The sequence below is a fragment of the Fistularia commersonii genome, chromosome 15 (genome assembly GCF_037954325.1).
Source record: "Fistularia commersonii isolate RoL2024-O1a breed Wild chromosome 15, RoL_Fcom_v1.0, whole genome shotgun sequence".
Taxonomy (NCBI): domain Eukaryota; kingdom Metazoa; phylum Chordata; class Actinopteri; order Syngnathiformes; family Fistulariidae; genus Fistularia; species Fistularia commersonii.
The window spans coordinates 1,862,212-1,883,342 of record NC_141298.1 but is presented as its reverse complement, the minus strand read 5'-3'; the positions used below and the strand labels follow the sequence as shown (position 1 = coordinate 1,883,342).

The following is a 21,131-nucleotide window of genomic DNA, read 5'->3' as shown; positions in this document are numbered from 1 at the left end:
CATCACGGCCTGCCATAACCTTTCTGTTTGTATTTTAAAAGAAATCAACAAGTGTCAATAGCAAGACTGTTTAGTCATTCAGAATGTGTAGCCATAATGCCATTCTCATAAATAATCTATTAATTAACAGCATCACACTCAGAAACTCTTTACTTTACTTACAGCTTCACACTGCACATGACACATCTGGTGTTAATTAGCTCGTAGATATATTCCTTACAACAGAGAAGTGGGGACCTTGTAAATATTTAAAAGGTCCATGCAACTTCATAAGTAGAATTTTGTTATTGCCATTGACTGTCGGGGACAGGAATTATTGTCAGATGGTCATACTATTAAGTCTCTCTTATTTTTTGCATAATTTATACTTCACCCACATAGGTACTTATTGTGGGGTATACTTAATAATTTATGGTGCAGCCATAAATGTCCACTCATTCTGTGCTACTGTATAGCGTTCACCGGTCTAGAGACACATCTTCACATACTCTGCTTCATGAAATGGAAAAAAAAAGAAGAAAAAGTAATTTAGTAAAGGAAAAAAAATCATTTCTAGGTCTTATTAATTGAGCAGGCTCTCGGAGAGAATAGCAACATCCCATACCTCCCTTTTTAATGAGACCATCTCGATCAAATTCACATTACCTTATAGATAGTATAGGTACACTGAGCTTTAATTAATCTTCGGATAACTTTTGAAGTGAATCCTGTCCAGACAAAGCTACAGGATGTGAATGATAGATTGGTTGTAAAATGCATTTCCTAGAGCACCTCACTTCAGCTTCAACATGAGGCCCCTGCTCTTTCTTTTTCCTTTTTTTTTTGATTAATTAACTATGCTATGTCTTTCAGTTAAGTGGAAAAGAAGGTCAATTAGTCAATTTAAAAGCATTCCACTCCACAAATAATAATGTCTGAAAGCTATATGAAGCATATATAATGATATATGCTATATGATAGCCAATGAATTAACTAATAAACCACTTGAGGGGATTTACATTTGGGCTTGTAACCAAATATGAGTGTTCACATATTCCTGATTTGACATGTAAGAAAAATCAATATAATTTTAATAATTACAAACATCAAGTCAGATTTTATCTACATCACACCATATCACAACAAATTGTCTCATGAAACTTTACAAGCAGAACAGGTGTGGACCATCTATCCATTCATCTTCCCCTGGTTATCAGAAGTCCAGTCCTGGGGGCAGCAGCAGAGGAGTGAGGCCCAGACCTCCCTCTCCCCTGCCACATGCTCCAGCTCCTCTGGAGGGATCTCAAGGTGTTCCCAAGCCAGCCTGAGGACATAGTCTCTCCAGCGTATCCTGGGTGTTCCCTGTGGTCTCCTTCCAGATTGGCATGCCCAGAATACCTCCCCCGGGTGACGTCCAGTAGGCATTCTGACCAGATGCCCCAGCCACCTCATCTGGCTCCTCTCCATGTTGAGGAGCAGTGGCTCTACTCCAAGCTCCTCCCAGATGACTAAACCTCTCACCCTATCTCTAACAGAGAGTACCCCATATTCCCATCGCACCCCCACAGGATGGTGCAATGCCTTCTCCAGATCCACAAATGCATGTAGACTGGTTGGGAAAACCCCAATACCCCCCTCGAGGACCCTGCTGAGGGTATAGCACTGGTCCACTGTTCCACCACCAGGATAAAAACCACACTGCTCCTTTCGGAGCCAAGGTTCAATGACCCGTCAGACCCTCTTCTCCAGCTCTGCAATATAGACCTCGCCAGGGAGGCTGAGGAGTGTGATCCCCTTGTAGTTGAGGCACACCCTTCAATCTCCCTTTTTATAAAGGGAGATCACCACCTCGGTCTGCCAGTCCAGTTGCACTGCAATACTGCATAGGTGTGCCAGCCAGGACAGCCCCAGAGCATCCAGAGCCTTGAAGAATCCAGGGCAGGTGTCATCCACCCCCAGGACCCTGCTTTTGGACTGCTTCAGCAACTTCAGCCCCGGAAATAGGTGTGTCTGCCCCAGAGTCCCCTGGCGCTAATTCCTCATTGGAAGGGGCACAGAAGTCCAATAACAAAACGCCACTCGGGTTCAGATCGGGGGGGGGGGGGGGGGTTGCTCCTCCCAATCACGCCCTTCCAAGTTGTGCTGTCGTTGCCCACTTGGGCGTTGAAGTCTCCCAGCAGAACGAGGGAGTCCTCAATAGGAGCGCTCTTTAGCAGCCCCTCTAGGAGTCCCAGGTGTGGACCACACTCTTTAAATGTTTTAAAGAAAATCCAACAGTCCCTGAGGGGCAAGCACATGGTGACAGTAGCAAGGAAAAAAAACGCCCTTGGATCAGTTCAAGCCAGAAACCTTGAACTGATCCAAGCTCAATGTGAGCAACCTTCTGTCTCAACTGGTTGGGATAGAAAGCGTGATAAGTTTAGAAAGTAAGAGTGTGATAGAGACACCGTGGGGATAATGAGGGTTCGGAGGGATAGGAACAAATTATTTGAAATTACTTAGTGTAGTTCTAGTAGGTACATGGTACAATAATAGCTTTAATAATCATTAAAAACAACAGAAAAACTGGAAATCATCAACAGGGGAATTCATTAAAAGTAACTTGCAAATTTCTGGCACTTATAAGAGAATTAGGGAAAAGAGACTAAAAAGATTCCCCAAAAAGAAAGAAAAAATACAAAGTAATAATTTTACCATTAATACTTTTACAAAGTTTGTGAAAAGTTAGTGAAATCAATGACAAAGAAACAAGACCGAGACCAAGACGTGTCGATAGCTGCTTACCTTTATGCTTTTCATGCCATGCAGCTTTGAAACTACCCTGACATGTAATCTGCAGCTGAACACCAGCAATACATAGCAATACCTTCAAATAAATCAGGGTGTCAGATGTATGTGCTTTTCCACTTAAAAGCAGCATTGAACTTCATTTGCGCTGTTTTACTTGCCTGCTGTTCTGACATGTAATCTGGGTTTGACGTGAGCCGAATACAAGGTACGCCTCATCTAGCCACTGATGCTGTGTGATTTCGACAATTTCTTCTCACACAGTATCTCCTTGTTAGACAAAGTCAAAGTGCCTATAGATCCTTTAGACACATAACACACACACAAACACACACACACACACCCTTGCAAGGACACATTTAGACACATTTTGTGTGGGAGTGTTTTGGGAGATGCAGCAGACCTCTGACCTAATTTAAAACCACCTTTACAGATGTCGAATTTCTTTGTCCGATAGATTGAGCAGGGTGTGGAAAGCAGGACTCATTGCTAGCTGGCGAAAGGAGCACTCTTAATTGGAAACAGACATTTTTAATGAACTCTAAAATATTGTTAAGTTATGAGGAGATAGTCACAATGAGAAAGAGATCTCATTGGTTCCCGGTTTCATTTTTTTGGCCTCATTTATTTTGCAATAAAAGTGAGGTAAAAATTGAAAATGACGCAAAGAATGATTGCCGTGCTGAGAAACAATAAGTTTGATGATAATCAAGATATTTATGTCATCTACCCCAAATGATTACTTCAAGTTAAAATATTACAACCCCCCAAAATGCTTGAAAATAATGTAATATTTAATTACAAAATTTCTCTGATTCTTCAACCAGTTTAAGTCTGACTTTAACTTAACTTGATGTTTTTTTTTCATTGTAACATATTTTGAAGATGATTTTTGAGGGCTCACTATTTTTTTGCTGACCTGACACTCAGTGTTGTGCATTCTTAGATCATTTTTATCATGTGTAATCAATAATAAATAAATGAATCAATTAATCAATTCATAAATACATAGAATAAAGGAGTAATGAATCTCTGTCACAAATGTCACAAGTTCTGTAAACTCCCCATCAGCCCCACTGCATCGATCACATGCGGAGCTTCTCTGCAGCCCTTTATTTCCCATTTCCTAATAACAGAGAGTCAAGGTGAGATACACGTTATGAAACAGGAACTGCACACCTTCCACACACAGTTTTATTTGTTATCATTCTCACTGCGTAAGCACATACATGGACATGCACTGTAACACAAATCAGCAAACACCAAGTACTTTGACGCTGGGTTCGGCAGTTGGTAATTTGTCTCTGTTAGGGTTGAAAATTGTTGTCTGGAAACTTTGTTTTTTCCATTATTCCTCCTTCCAACATAATTTGCAACAAGCTTGGGTCAACTTCATGTGACATGTGCGTTTGTGTATGTGTATGTGCTGTTGCTGAAAGGCGCGTAACATGACATCCTATATCAAACAACAGCTGATGTCCCAGACATACTTCAATACATCTTTTTCCATATCTTTTAATCCAAATTTCTTGCCTTGCCGCTTCAACTGGAACACGTTTGTGTACGTCTGTATCTGGATGTGTGTATATATGTATGTAGTCTGTGATTTGAGAGAGAGAGAGAGAGCCAGTGAGAGAGTAGTCAGTCCAATTGCAAATATGCATATTACCTCAAGGAATAACATGGATAAGTTGCAGTACCATGCCACCTTGTGGTTTGCTCTGGCCAGTTTGAAGCTGCAATTATTGTTTTTATTCCCTTTATTCCCTTCTATGTTATGTACGCAGGTGACTTTTGTGACTCCATAGTAACTAAAGAATCATCAGGGTGGTGGCTCAACCCTGAGAATGGTTGGAGGGATTCCCCTGTGAGATGGACGGTGACGATTAGGTTAATGTGGCTTTTTTGAACGGACTACTTGATCTTTGTCTCCCAGGGGAAATTCCCATGTACCTTGTTCGTTTCTGGGGAGGTCAGACTTTACGGCCAGATCGAAATAGCATCCATTGAGCTGCTGGCATTTTGGCATTCTCAAATTTATCCATCCACACCAGGGGTCGGCAACCCGCGGCTCTTTTATCCTTACACTGTGGCTCCGAGTGACTTGGGAAAATAAATTGTTATTATTTAATTGAAGTGTATTCTATTTGTGTTAGTTCCTTTTTTTAATTTTAGTTCTAAATTGGAAGATTATTGTGATCTTGGAATATTAAAACAAAATTATATTTATTATTTTTCGATTTGCTCAAAATAAACATCACACTCATGGAAGCCGGTATAGACGCCAAAACACTGTCAATTTGTTGAGACTTTCAACCCCAGGAAGGCAAAATATAGTTGTTTATACAAAGTGCAAAAGTAAGAAAAAGCAATATTTACAGTGGCATCCTTATTTTAGACGTCAAAAAGTAATTGCAGCTTCCAGTGTTTTCTTTTTCGTGGAAACCAGGTCCAAATGGCTCTTTGGGTGTTAAATGTTGCCGATCTAAGCATTTCTCTCAAATCACTTGCTCTGATAAGGAATTCAAAAGCAAACACAAATGATCACAATTGGTTTCCCCCAGGAGGCATATACTCACGGTAAGGTTTTGCATAACATTTTACTTACGTACACTTTTCACTCTTCAACACAGGGACCCCAAACCTCGATTTGCTGCATCTCTGCAATAAGTACCTCATTGGGGGTACAAGTGATTTTAGAAGTTTATGAGTTCTGGAAGTTTGAATCCTTGTATCTAGAAATGTATATTGCTTAAAAATACAAAGTAAACACTAAAATAACACTTCCTAGATCTGAATTAAGGAAATATTCTTATGAAATAATTTATTTTTCACATTGTTGATGTGCTGACAACAAAATCACACATAAATGATCAATGGAAATCAAATCTATTAACCCATGGAGGTCTGGATTTGGAGTCACACTCAAATTAAAAGTGGAAAAACACAATCCAGGCTGTTTTCAACTTTGATACAATGTCCTTAAAACAAGTCAAAATGATGTTTCTCCCTAAGTGGACAGTTAGATTTCACAGATGTGTGATTGACTTGGAGTTACATTGTGATAATTCTAAAAATTGTAATTTATCCTTTATTAATCCGCGAGGGGAAATTTATTTGCAATGAACCCATCATGGATGAACCATGAGCAGTAGGCTGCCACCCATCAGTGGAAGGGGAGCAGTTAGTGGTTCAGTGTCTTGCTCAACAACACTTCAAAAGTGTAGTCGGAGCCGAGAATCGAACAGGGTCCAAAGACTACCTCCATCTCTACCTCCTGCGCCACGCCATTCCTGAGTGTTTGCATATTTAAGTGTTCCCTTTATTTTTTATTTTTTTGCAGTACATGTTTGTTGTATTAACCCACAAGTCCAGCACATGAGTCTCCATGTTTGATCTTGCATTTCTCCACTAATCCAGTAGACGGAATACATACTGCATTAGTAGTACACAGTGGAGGCATCATGGAAGGGAGCGGGGTGAGGGTCCGGACAGCGCCCACCATTGTTATATTTAGAAGTCAAACGGATGCTGGATTTTTGGAGCCATGTCTCAGGATTTAAAAGGATTATAAAATTGACATAAGTACCTATAGCCAAATTAGCTTTGTTAATACTTCCAATTGCTCCTGGTCAATTTCCAAAGTTTCTGTCAGTTTCTGCCAACTTCCCCTTTTGCCTGACCGCTGTCCATTGCGTGGTGCAAATACCCTGAACTCTCCATCTTTTTTTTGGATGTGTTTTAGTGCATTGTGATAATCTCCTGGAGTTTTGTAAATCATCAACCCTGCATCAGATTACCAGCTGGGACACACTGAATTGGAATAAATCCAAACAGAGAATTTAAAGAAACAGCTTTTGCCCTGATAACCTCAAAGCTCAATGCGGAATCCTCCCGTGAAAATCTTACCGTATAACTTTAATGCAATTTATTGCAAATAATGAGACACAATCACATATATATACACACATTTATACATTTCTATAAATTTGTATTATTTTTACAAATAAATGTATATACATATATATATATATATATATATAAACACAAAGAGCTGTTATTTGATAAGGACTAAAATATAACAACTGATTGTGTCCTATCCTGCATTATATAAAACATTAAAGTGAAGTTAAATCCTCTTTTGTCAATGTTTAATCCTGAATTATAGTGTGTGTGTGTCTGTGCATGTGTGTGCATGTGTGTGTGTGTGTGTGTGTGTGTGTGTGTGTGTGTGTGTGTGTGTGTGTGTGTGTGTGTGTGTGTGCGCACATGACATCACACGTGTTTGGTGTGTCGCATCTGTTGTCCATGAAGACACATTGCTTATTCAGCCTCTTAATGCAAACAAAGATATTCTTTACCAACAAAGTGTGTCAATCAAGTAAATAATAGCGCAGTGATCGTGAATAATGGCCGATGTTTCCAAGAATGAGATCCACCTGCCCCACGGAAACATGTGACCTTAAAACGAAATCCCCAGTGACAGAGGGCTTGTGCTGTGAATTCTGAATTACTGCTCATGTGACAGTAATTAGAATCAGTGAAAGAATCCATTAATCCAATTTAATCTGTTTAACAGAGTGGTAGGAGACATGTTTTAGTACAGATGTTTTTGTGAAATACACTTGGTTCAGTGGACATCAAGCTCCCACTTTGTGAGTGTCACTGATAATGAATCTTTCCGTGCTCAGCTGAATATTAGTAATACCAGCAATACATGTTAAATAAGTTCTTCTAAGTCTTTTAAATAAGTCTTCCATCCATCCTCTCTAAAAGTTAATTTTTGGGTCCTTCTTTTGGAACCGCGCTGACAGATATATAATGACACGCAGTGATGATTGGGAATAGCTGGAAGTTGAATTATTCAGAATTCTTGAATATCAGCAATGACAGCAGAAGAAATAAGTCCGATTGAGACCGTGAAAATGGATAATAAAGAAACAATAGAAGTGTTAAAGTCATCCTGTTGCTAATGTTGAGGACTGTCTCGGGCTTTAAGTTATTATTGATTAATGTCTTTTGATAGCTGCCATTTGACACCAGTCGGCTCTTAAGCCGCAGAAGCTTGTGCATCAAATGCGAAAATTAATTTTGTCAAATGACTCTGGACACACTGGAGCGATGCTACTTGTGATAGTGTTATGTGTGAATCTTATCCAATAACATATGAAGCTAGGTGAATAGGTTATTATTATCAATTCTGCAGATTTGAGCATTCTAGGATGACCATATGCAGATCATGTCCATAAGCTCAGCTCAGATCTATATCTAACCTTATTAAGGAAAATACGCCGACTCTGTCTGATTTCTTTCATGGGTCATAGTCAGCTGTCAGGAAGTGTTGCTGGTGTTGTTACTACATGGAACAAGATAGTATGAATGATGCAATCACTCATAACTTGACTTCCAAGTCACATTAAGGATAAATGAAATATATATTTTTTCACAATAAAATATCATGAAATACTGTGCCAATTTAAAATATGTGTTATCTACTTCCAACTGGCTTAGATACATTGCTGGGCATACAGCTCGGTGCCATGTAAAACAAAATTAGGTGCGACTGATTGATGGTATGATCTATTTTGTTCAGCTGACCATGAAAGGAGCCATGAACGGAAATGACCCACGAGCTTTTGAATGAATATGAGTCTTTACTTATACCTAAATATGTGCCTATCAGCACATAAACCCACGCGCAACAACCAATCCACCCACCCAAACACACACCCAAACACACACACACACAAATGCACAAACACACGTGCATAGGGGCACAGCTAGATATGTCCAGATGGTGTAATCCTTTAGTTTTCCCTGTTTTTCATATTTTTCCTCTCTGGGGTTGGGATTATGATGCTGTCCAATCGGATTTCGGCCCACTCTCAGGCCATGATGGAAAATGAATGGCGTGTGAGTGAGGTAGAAATGCAGTAAATTCACCGTATGCTGGGTTTTACGACATACCATGTCGGCTTGGAGTGCCCTACACCACCGAACCTGCTGAAGCTGCTGTTAGTAGGATCCATTGCTGACCATCACTGTCCCGGTAAGAGATCTTACAGAGCAGGAAGAAACAGAAAAACTATCAAAAGTGCAAAGTAGCTTAGAGAAATTTCCCGCAAAATGTCTTTCGGCATTTACATATATGATGTATTTAGCTACTTAGGTTTGTTTGTCTATTTGATTGTTTGTTTGTTTTGTCTGCAAGTTATTGTTATGTTGGTCAAGAAATTGCACATGGAAACATCAGATTCCTTAATGTAGCAAAGGTCAATTGAAAATTTGCCACCATATTTCAATACGAAAGAACCTTTTTAAAACAATTTCTTATTTATTTTAGTGTATTTAACTGCTATCAAGTGAGGCAGTAAAAAAGTTAAAAAATATTTTTTAAAATACACAAAATTGAGATTTATCTAATCTCTCTCAACTTGTGATTTCTCTTTTCTTTTTTCTTGATCATTATGCAAAGAAGCAGGCTACTTACGGGATCTTGGGAAATGTCTCTCTTTTGTTTCTTTCTTCTATCTTTCCTAGTGTTCATACCCCACATTGCTGCAAATAATTATTCCAAGCACAAATCAGTTGTTACATTATTGATCATCTTGGAATCTCTTCATTGAAGTTGCCATAATGTAGATCATTTCCAGTACCGCTTGTATCTCTAAGGTTCTTCGACCGTATATAATCATCTCATTTTGTTAATCTCTGTCCTTATAGTTGTGCCAGGAAACCAGCCAACGTTCCTTGACTGGACTGAGTTTAGAGTTAGATTTGTTTAGATCTGACATTGTGCTAATGAGCTTTGAATAGGTTTTTCTAACAGTGATTCTAAAGCCTGATTTCCAAAACATTTACAAATGGACAATTCTAAAAAGAATAATCATAACACCAGTGTAATTCTGCATTATAGAACAGTAATACAATCATCCAAAACACAGATTGAAGAAGCCGGATTCACTTCTGTCAATATGTGTTTTTTTTCTTGAAGTACTGACTTCTGAATACATTGTTAAAAAAAGCAGCACAATGCAGATGATCAATTTCTAGTGCGACATTTACTGTGTTATGTTATTATACATAGTCGCAATGTGTATCGTCACTAGTTACTGAATTAAGAGTTGATTATATTTGTATTTCTCAGTCTGCTCTTTGGCTGTCTAATGAATCTTTTACATTTTTGCTGTGTCTCTAGTAGAGAAGCACCTTCTCTTGTTGTCTATTTGTTCTTTACAGTGTGGGCCTGGCGAAAAACAATTCACAGCTACTTAATGTCATATGCGGTCTAATTTCACGCTTACTTAGCTCTTTTTTTGGCAGATTAAGTGAACATGCCCGTCCTCATATGCAAGATAGTGGCCGCATTAAATACAGCGGCACATTTAATAAGGGGACAGAGTGTGTATGTGTATGTGTCTATGTGTAATAAGTGTGTATAAGCTATTGCCTTCAAAGTATTGCACATCTGTGCGCTCTTATAAGGTACACGACAGTGTTGTTACAGACCATATTAATGCAGATATTTTAATGGATCTTTGTAAAAATCTAAAGCTAAAGGAAAATGGTTATGAAAATGACACGTTTTGTTATTGGATAATCTCTATAGCTATGTTTTAGCACCTTATTACCACAAGCATCTTGCACATAATTGAATTTCTGTTGTTATACATAAATACTCAATTCTTCCAACAGAAGCTCAGGGTTCTATGCTGGGTTTTAGGTTAAAGAAATAAACATTTCTTGCCGCATCAAAAGTTCCTCTTTGATGCAATAAATCTGATCAAGCTGTCACTGTGTCCCCCCTGCAGGCCAGTGCTTCCTGTGCATGGTGGATGTGGTGCCAGTGAAGAATGAGGATGGCATGGTGATCATGTTCATCCTCAACTTTGAGGTCATGACAGAGGAGACATTCATAGACCACAAACAGGAGCTCAACCATCGCCTGCCTACCTGGCTTGTCACCGGTACTTTTTTATTTTCATTAAGATCAATGTGGTTTCTCCCCTTTATGTCAGAAACAGGTTATGACCATTAGTCTTTTGGCACCCAATGTTCTAATGTTGAATTTCAGTGACTTTCTGTCAAAACCTGCAAGAAAGCTTTTAATTGCTCCTTTCTCCTCCCGCGCAGTATGGTGTGATTTTAATAAATCATGTTCCCCTTCAGAGCTCATTAGATAAAATAAGAGATTATACTTCAGAGTGTGTCTTGTGGGATTCTGCAGCCACTGGCGGTACAGGCATCTTCTAATGGCTGTGAATTACGATGCTCCTTTTCCTCGCATATGAGTTCCTCGCTCTTTTCCCTTTTAAGTTGGACTAACTGCTGTTTTTCTGTCTATCAATCATACTAATCTACATATGGGGAACTTGGCCTTGGGGTGAAAAACACCTGATTTAATTTTTATGTTGATAGATGCAGTTGTTCAACATGCCTCTCAGCTGATTTATATTCCCCTTTCTCAAAAATTTAGTTGTTGCTCAGTGAGCTGACACAACTGTCGCTGTAATCCACCTGGAGAATTTATATAATTTCTTTCACGGCAAAGCATTCGCAATTCATGACAAGGTCAGTAGTCTAGTTTCAAGTCTGTGCATGTAAAAACCACAACTGATTTAAGTTAGATTAAGGGATTACAGCAATTGTTTCTTATAAGAAATGAAATTACATTCTTCCAGGAAAAGCTGGTAATTTTAGATTTTCATGAAACCCGGGATTTCCCGGCAAATCATGTTTGGTAAAGTGTACCATTCTTTCATTGTCTGTACCCTCAGTGTTCCAGGGGGATAAGTCGGGGTAAAAGCATTGAAACCACAAGTAGGACGCTCATAATATTTGGCTTGCCCAAACCAGATGACTTATTTGGTACTTTGAGGATAAAACTCAAATCTGATCAATGTTACTGTTCCGGATTACTGTAGATCTTCTTTGAAGATCAGATGGGCTTCGTGCTCTCCAGCTAAAATCCCTTTCATTATATTGTCTAGCCAGAAGGCTCTCACATATTACCTATTTTCAAAGTGCTGCTCCTGTTCTCTTTCCTGTTACGGGGGAACCATTTTCTGGGTTGCAGGTCGTCCAAGGGGCTTCAAGCTGCGTCTTCCTCTGCTGCGCTCCCTGTCCAACAATAAAGTGTCTCTGGATGACGAAGAGGCCGGTCAGATTCCCACCGCTACGCCTCTGCCGCTGCATTCAGACCACCACTGTCCTGAGTCGCTCAGTCTGGGGGAGCTCTTGCCCCTTCCTCCTTTGGGAACAGAGCAACAGGAGCACATCAGTGGAAGCAGGTAGATACATGATACCACTTTTAATCATGACCGACCCTCTGGAATAATTTTAAAGTCGTTTGACAAAATAGGCGGGATGTAAACAACATAAATGATGAAACTACTGTTTTCTTGGGCCTCAAATTGATTCTCGAAAAGGAATACTCTGAAATTTGCAGGGATCCATAGTCCATTTTAAAAGCATCATTTAATTTTCTAAGCAAATTTTTTAAGCAAAGATACTTTGAAATTAAAGCGTTAAACTTTTGCCAAAACCAAATCAAACCTGTTAATCTCATACCGGATCGGTCGAAGCCCTGGTTAACAACGACTGCCATTGGTGCCGATAGCCTACAGGGTACCAGTGGAAATTGGGTCACTGTGGGTTGAAGAAGGAGAGGAGAAAGGTATGACAGGCCAGGTGAAAGGTAAGAGTCAGGGACTGAGACTAGGGACTCTGAATATGGGTGATGACAGGAAGAGCCAGAGAGTTAGCAGAAGACAAAGTGGTAGAAGCTGAAAAGGGAGGAGTGTTGTATGGTTTTCAGAGAGGAGTTGAGGAAGGTTCTGGGTGGTCAGGAGGAGCTTCCAGATGACCGGACAACCAATGTAGGGAGAAAAGTAAGAGAGTACTTGGTGTGTTGTCGAGAGAAGTACTGGTGCAGGACATGTATGCTTGCTGTGAGACAGTGGTGAGGTGTGCTGTAGGTGTAACAGAGAAGTTCAAACCTATTAATCTCATACAAGATTGGTCAAAGACCGGGTTAACAACGACCCCCATTGGTGATCAAGAAGTTGCAGGATTTGAAGTACTTGCAGTCACTAGTCCTGAGCAATGGGTTCAAACAGGTTGGAACGGGTGGAGAAAAGTGTCGTGGGTCTTATGTAATTGAAGAATATCAGCCAGAATGAAAGGAAAGTGTACAAGACACTTGTGAGACCAGTGGCGTATAGCTTGGAGTCAGGAGTTATCTTGAGGTTCTCTTTGGGAGTGACGTGAATGGATAGGATCAGGAATTAATCTATCAGAGGAACAGCACATGTTGGATGTTTTGTAGATCAGGCCAGAGAAGCCAGACTGAGATGGTTCCTTCATGTGCAGAGGAGGGATAGTGAATTTATTGTAGAAGGATGCTGGGATTGGACCTGACAGGCAGGAGGTCTGGAGGAAGATTTATTGATGTAGCAAAAGAGGAAATGAAGTTAGTTGGTATGACAGAAGAGGATACAGAGAATAGGGTTTCCCCTAAATGGAAAAGTTGATATAAAAAGATGAAAGTATTTCCTGTAAACTAGGCCAATTAAAAGCATGTTTTCAGCTTACACCTTCACAAAAACCTGAAATATATGAATTATGTGTGTTGATTCTTAGCTTATAAAGACAAATTCAAAGTTCGCAGGAGTCTGAATGTTGGGAAAAAAATGTTTACACTACTGACATAGGTTTTATTGCAAGGTACAGTCAGTGACAGGCGCTAATTCAAATCTCACCATGCCAAGAAATATTTCAACAACAACTGAATAATATGTTAATCTTTTGAGCTGATTGATCTCCATAGTGAAGCATCCTCACAATATGTTTTATGTCTCCTAGGTCAGCTTTAAGAGTTTGGCCAGAAGACCACAAGGAGGACCACCGTATCTTATTGGGTTCTGTGCCCTCCGTGCCCCCTCCTCTGCCTCCGCAACCTGGTACTCACCTGGTGGGCCCCCTCACCCAGTCCTCCCCCTGTGTAGCACCACACCACCGTCTTAGCCTCAACCAGGACGCCTCTGGCTCCAACTGCTCCTTGTCACACAGCCGCTCTCGGGAGAGCTTCCACAGCATGCGACGTGCCTCATCTGTCGACGAGATTGAGGCCATGAGGCCCGATTGGGATCGGAAGAACCGGAGGACAAGTATCCGGCCGGGCAGCACAGGTGAGATATGCATAACAAGGTGACGATTGATATATCATCTCTGCTGGTTTAACCCACATCAGCCACCCCCATGTGTTTGCAGGCGCAGTGAACAGTAAGTCGAACATACTGAACTCCACCTCGGACTCGGACCTCATGCGCTACCGGACCATCTCGAAAATCCCGCAGATCACCCTCAACTTTGTGGATTTCAAACCAGACCCTCTTATTGCTCTGCCAAGTGGGGAGATGGACATCATAGCTCCTTGCAAGCTAATTGACCGGACACACAACGTGACAGAGAAAGTCACCCAGGTAAGTCAAAAGGTCGTACATGGTGTGTTTTGGTTCGACATGATCAGAGCGAGGGCTGCGCTTGTTTGACCTGTGACGATTATCGATTCATGGTGTCACCCTGGGCTGCAGTAGATGAAATCTTTATTACCTGACTTTGACCTGGTTCTAAAACCAGCATCACGCTCACACAACCTTCCCCTGTGATATGCCTTGTCTTAAGATCCAAGGGCCCTTATCTTGAAACATACACAGTCAACAATGCAGATTGTAAATATTTCAAGGCCCTTCATCATGTACACCATGATACACCAGCTACAACAGCTAGTTATATGAAAATAAGGGTCAAAAATGACTTTTTTGACCTTTTTTTTGATATAGTAAAAACCACACATGCTTTTAAATTCCTGCTATTTTTGCTGGCTGAATCCATGTCAAAAAAATGTTTGCACATAAGTCACCATCAATATTAGCCTGATGCAAAAATATCCCTGTTGACAGCTTTGACAGGGTGACATGTTGCTGATATGTCAGATATCATCACAGTGTATACATTATTTTGCATTCAATTTATCTACAGATGAAAAATATCACGTGTCCATTTCAAGGATGATTATCCGGGACGTATATTAAACTAAAAGCTGAGAAATATCTAGAGTATCATTTTCATGATCTTGGCCATGTTTCTGATTGATATTACTGTAAAAGCTCCTTGGATTCTGCGGCGCTTGAGGGGCATTTCTTCCAGTGGAAGATCATTTTCTTACAGTAACAGCACATTGCTGTAAGTGGTTTGTGACTGTTTCGTATGAAAAATGAAAGTGATTATTGTGTGGACACTGTGGTTTCATTCTAAATGGTTCCTCTCTAGAGCTATTTATTTTCGGACATTTCGGTCTGTCTTCCTCTGTCTTTCTATCTCTATATGTGTATATATGTGGTCTTACACACACACACACACACACACAAACAAACAAACAAATTGACTCCACACACCCCACAAGGATAATCAGTTTGTTGTTAAAGCCTGTCTCTTCACTGTGATTCATTTAAGTGTGATGAACAGTGGGACAAAGCTGGAACTAGTGTGACACCAAGTTAAAAAGCCTACAAAAGGCATGTCTAAGAACCTGTCTAAGTGTCCTGCTGGTTTCTCTCATTAATTCAAAATGAGCAATAGATTAATATACATAACAGTCACTTTGTGGTACAGTTAATCACTTTACACAACTGTTACTTGTTATTGCTGTTTGTGTACTCTGAAATACGGCAACTTCATGTATTTGTCAAAGATGTCATAATATTGAAACCGAGCTGAGTGAATTTTATATCAGTTTCCCTGAATGTGTTTTCCATTTCTGAGCATGTCTCAAAGGGAGGACAGGCCTTTTACAAGCACAAGTTGACAATAATTAGAGTATCTTCTACTCTCAGTGAGCATATGTGACATGACTTTTCAGCGGGTTATAGCAACAACACCTGTTGTTATTTTTTCTTTATTGAAGGATTTCATTATTTTTCTTTCCAATATCACCTGTGTAGTTGTATTATCTGATATAAAAGTTAGTAATTCTCATTTCAATGACTGCACTCTAACTGTGCAGTGCAGTGAAGTCTTGTATCTTTTTCATGTAGGGAGTGCTGAACAAAGAGCATTAAAAGAAAGCAAGCTTAACCCTCTAGTAGCACCATAGTCCAAAAGAGTCCTAATCATGTTTTCCTCAGGAACAATTGGAAAGTAAGCAGAGAATAATCCACGGTTGATGATGCAACACAATATAAGCCTAATGTAATCATGCATGCAGCAGTATGTGAGGTGCAGCTGGGAAGGTCAAGTGTAACCCAGTGTGTGTGTGTGTGTGTGTGTGTGAGTGAGTGTGTTTATGTGTGTGTGTGTGTGTGAGTGTGTCTGTGTACCTGCGCGTGCACATGTCTGTGTGTGCATGTGTGCATGTGTGAGTGTGTGTGAGTGCCTGTGCACATGCAGATTTGCTGTACATATGCATTTTATACATACTGTGGTTATACTGTATTATACAGTACTGATGGAAGAATGTGCTTCAGCACTAATAGCATTGGTCTTCCAATGCTATTAAAAACCAGTGAATGAGAGAACTGAAAACAACCCTAAGCCTAACCGTATATTAAAATTTTGAAATATCTTATTTTGAACTGTCCCATTTAACAGACAAACAGTGAATAATAAAAATACTTATTGGTGATTTTCCCTTGCCCTATTTCCTATTCATGAGTTTAAGAGGCTTGGTAATCTGCAATGGCAGAGGAGATCAACAATGTGTGTGATCTTAAAAAAATGCTAAAAAGAAATTCAATTTTACATTTTAAATTACATTTTTGTGGAAAAACATACCCAAAACAAATTTAGGCTTATTTCCAAAGCTCTGAAGAAAGGCCTTTTTTAAAGCAGGATATTAGAAAGTCTTTTGACTCCTGCGTCGTGAGTTATAAGCATACCTCTTCCTGTTTTTAAGTGTTTGGGTGTTTTTTCTGAATATTTCTTAGCTGTGTGGGTTGATAATAATATACCCAGTTCAAACCAAAATATCTTCTTTGTCCATGCAAGCTGGGTTCCTTTCACACATGACCGGTGAATTGAAAAATAGATAAATAAATAACTCAGGCATAGGGTTCATAGGGAGCAGATGTCATGAGACAGCTGTTCTACTTAGTCCCAGTGCATTGTTGAATTTATATCAACTTTACTTATGTTAAGTTTCCATCTGCCCTGCGCTGGTTTGTAGATGATTACAACAGCTGATATATGTGATTAATGTGTGTAGAGAGCTTCCCGGGTGAATATAGATATTAGTTTGGGATTTCAAACTAAAACCCTCACAATCTGGGGTATGTGAGACAAATGTAGTGGCAGCTGCTTTCTGGTTGGTGCTTTCCAACAAGAAACAGAGCAGCTGTGTTATCAGCTCTGGGCTGAAGATGGCAGCAAGTCACTGATAAGCATGAGAAACACAATTTCTCGGCAGGGGATAGGAAAGAAGATGCTTCTGAGCAAACAAAGCTAAATAATTTAAATGTTCCATAAAAAATCCAAATCCCGGAACATCAACACGTTTATAGCCCACTCACTCTCTTTTAGAATGATTCAGGCACTGTCCTGTTTTCGTTTAAAGACGTGTTTGTCGTGACCAAGCTCTCAGCACAAAAAACGATGCCTGTTCTCAATATGCACAATTTACCTGTTTAAATGATCCTGTTTTTCCGGGGTCTGCGAGATAAGATCTTTTTTCTTTTACCAAGACTAACTAGGCAATCACTGCCTCCTATCAAGAACATTTGCAACTAAGGTCATGAATTAAGTATGCATTTGGTCACTGAGTAGATGGCTGTAAACTCAATATTCAAATTTGGTTGATATATAAATAACAAGAACATTATTTTGCATTTAGTAAAGGGAACATTTATGAAAGTCATAGAGGCACCAACGGAATCATTTTTACCTAATGAAAAAAAAATCTTTAAATAATCTAGTAAAAGAAATGTTAAACATATTTAGCGGAAAAAGTATCCTTTTTTTAGAGGAAGCAAATGCCTGAGATACTCATTTCCTTCTCTGTAGACTCCAAAAGTCCATAAAAAAACGAATAAAGCAAAATCCCCAGGGCAGGGTCTAGCACACCGAGGTTTGAGATTTTAAAGATATTGGAACCATTTCTCTTGTGTCTGATTAATGCATCCACAAGAGGTTTGTTGGGAGTGTTGCCAGTGCTGCTTTAAAATCTGTTTTCCGGGATTGAGCTACTTCTCCTAAAATTAGTCGATATAGCTGAGGTAATACTGTGATAAATTTTTAAGGCTCGTTCTGAATAAGGTATACCCAGAGCAGTAAATTCTTAGAGTCATAAAGGGGTTGTGGATCAGTAGCTGATTCTTTGTATCAAAATGACAATAAAACTAAATCGTAAACAATTCTTATTTAAGTATAAATCAATGTTTTGGATTTGTAGTCGTGAATTAGTTATGGTAAAGCCAATGTTCCCCCTAATTTTTCATTTGTCTGTCCAAACACACAAACTCCAATAATATACCAGTCCCCTTTCCCATTTTCAGTCATTATACAATTCCAACAGCACTCAAATGGTTTTACTGCGATCCTAGAAGTAGTCCAGTTTTCATTCAGTCCACACTTTTCCGTCTGACAACTCGCTTGCTACTTTGGCTTTGTGGCATGTTTTGCAGAGCAGCCCTTTTTCAGTCAAAAAACAAAAACTGTCACACAATTTCACCTGTGCAAAACATAAATTGTCTTTAGTTTCTGCCAATGTGTGCAACTCTGAATATTTTACATGTATGCAAAAGCCTGACTAGAAAGATGCTGGCATCATTTTTTAGAAAAAAAACATTGTGATATAAATACAAGAACAGAATAAATACAAGAATGCTGAAAACATACCTTTTCACCAAGCACTACCCAACTAATCGCCCTTAGACCCCGCCCCCCGAAAAAAAAAAAAAAAAAAAAAAAAACGAAGAAAGGAATGCATGTATGTATATGGTTTTGAGATGGCTTGAGTGATCACTTCTGACCTCCAACTACTGATACTTCGGATCTTTGTTGACTGAATTGCACTGTTTGTAAGTCGCTTTGGATAAAAGTGTCTGCCAAATGACTGTAATGTAATGTAATGAAACAAGAGGTACATTTTTCAAATAGAAGTACTAATTATCTAGAATCTAACAAAATTCCTCACAGTATTCATTTTCCCACCTGACTTATTTCTGTTTTCCACCATTCATAGGTGACAGGGTTTCTGGCAGTAGATTGGCCATGTGAACTCAGGCCTACCTGTCCTCAGGTCATAGTCTTTCACATACACCAATGCAAATGCTTCACCAATGTGTTCATTCTACTCCACCCTATCCTCTCTCAGAACAAAACACCAAAAAACTTAAACTCTTTCACTTGAAGCAGCCTGACCTAGAAACCTAAGGAAGCAGTGCACTGCCTCCTTAATTTTCCAGGACAGAGCCATTGTCTCTGACATTGTCCCGTCTGCTTCACCGGTGGTCACAAAGATCAACAGTGCTTACCATGTGGTGATGAGGCCAACAGGACCACATGGTCTGCAAAAAGCAGACAAACTGTCTGGTTACCATACCAGATGCTGTATTCCCCCTAACTTCACCCAGAAATTCTGCTCATGAAGACCACAATCAGAAGTATTGACGAAAGCAAGCCCTCGAGAAGACCATTTAGAAATTGACTCCCCTCCCCAACCTTTACATTCAAAAGGCATGGAAACCAGGATCTAACCTTAACACAACAATAAGCAACTTCAGCATTTCAGGATGATTGTCATCATGACAGTGCATTTTCAGGTTCCTGCAACAGCAATCTTCAATGGCGGTCCAACCCCGAATCACTGGGAACCACCTTCCACAATGGAGATCCTGATTATGTGCTGGCCTTAAGTGTTCTGGTACCTTGTACAGCGCAAAGTCCAGTGGCAAAACACAACCTGGGTTCGGATAGGTCAGGGTTTTTTCTTTTAATCACCCCCTCCATTGCCTATATGGGTATTTTAGTCCCTCAGCAGAACAATGTAATAGCCATGGGATGCCTTCTATCAAGGACAGCACTCAGTGGTTCCAGGAAAGATGGATACTCTGACAGATTGGACCGGGCATCGGTACAGAGATCTCCTTCCTGCCACATGTTATTCCAGAGAGACAACTCTTAATTCAGTAAAAGATCTCCAATGTGCAGATGCTCAGCCAAGAGATGGCAACCCCTGTCTAGGTTCCAAAACTAGTGTTATGCATGGATTCACAAAAGAAAGAAGAGGTATCATAGTCATGTGGGGTGCACTTCAAATAGATGTGAAGACCTGAATGTGCCAATTCCTGCTGAGGCAAAGGTGGTATGCAAGTATGTAACCTCTATGAAAGGCAATGGAGCAGAGTTCCAAGTACTACCCAATAGAAACTGAGCCCCCCAATCAATAAAATGAATTGAAATATAATATAATAGGATAAATTACTGAACATAATTTTTTTACGTGCAATACAATAATCCAATCGCTATGTCACAAATACATTGATATGAACTATGCGTCCTTTAATGACAAGACGGGAAAGATAGTAGCAATTCTTCTAAGGTGGGAGAAGGCAAATCTGGTGTCCATAAGGACATGTAAAGATAAAGTGTGGGCAACCACACATACATGCACACTGACGATAAAAAAACCTACCCACTTACATGCAAGCCACTGAGGCTCTCTTGCACTCACATGGTGCCTGTCTGCTGTACCAGCCTGTCTCCCCCTACTCCAACATGGGATCCGATGGAGCAATGGATAGCACATAACCCCATCTCCTACCGAAATTATAACAAATCTAACTTGAGATGGAAGTTTGTGTTTCAGTGTATTTTTTGCTATAGGGGGGGCTCGGAGTTTGTTGCCAAAGATGTCTAGTGGAAGTGAGATCTGGAAACATAATGATGAGGCTGGTTGACATCTTTAGAAATAATATGTTCAGGTAGTACTGTATGGTTTGCAGGTAGGACTGCTTTAATAAGTCTTGGGTTTCCTGTGTTTTTAGAGGAGACAACACTTAGTCATACTCTTTATATTCTGTTCCCTATGACATATTTTTGTTGATATGAGTACTTGAAAATAACACTATCAAAGTAGCAGCAACTATAGGCAGTTCATCTTCTGTTTGTTTTTTGGATAACAAAATCAATGTGTCACCAAAGGGCATTATGCAGGTTTCTCATTTAAGATTTTAAGTTGGTGCACTGGATGTTTTTGGTGCCACTGGACAGATCTACCACCAATTATAGTCAAGGAATGACACCAACAGCTTGTGTCAGATGGAGGTGTGTGACAGGAAAAAGATTGTCATAGAAATGGACCCTATGAT

At 39.8% G+C, this 21,131-nt stretch overlaps 1 protein-coding gene across 1 annotated transcript in view; it reads left to right on the top strand.

The window, feature by feature from the left end:
• The window catches only part of kcnh2b (potassium voltage-gated channel, subfamily H (eag-related), member 2b), a 274,422-nt gene that overhangs the window by 137,425 nt on the left and 115,866 nt on the right, over positions 1-21,131 (top strand). The window contains exons 3-6 of the mRNA XM_086160609.1: positions 10,578-10,733; positions 11,843-12,056; positions 13,630-13,955; positions 14,038-14,249. Coding sequence (XP_086016735.1) covers positions 10,578-10,733; positions 11,843-12,056; positions 13,630-13,955; positions 14,038-14,249 — 908 coding nt within the window. The remainder of the gene's footprint in view (positions 1-10,577; positions 10,734-11,842; positions 12,057-13,629; positions 13,956-14,037; positions 14,250-21,131) is intronic.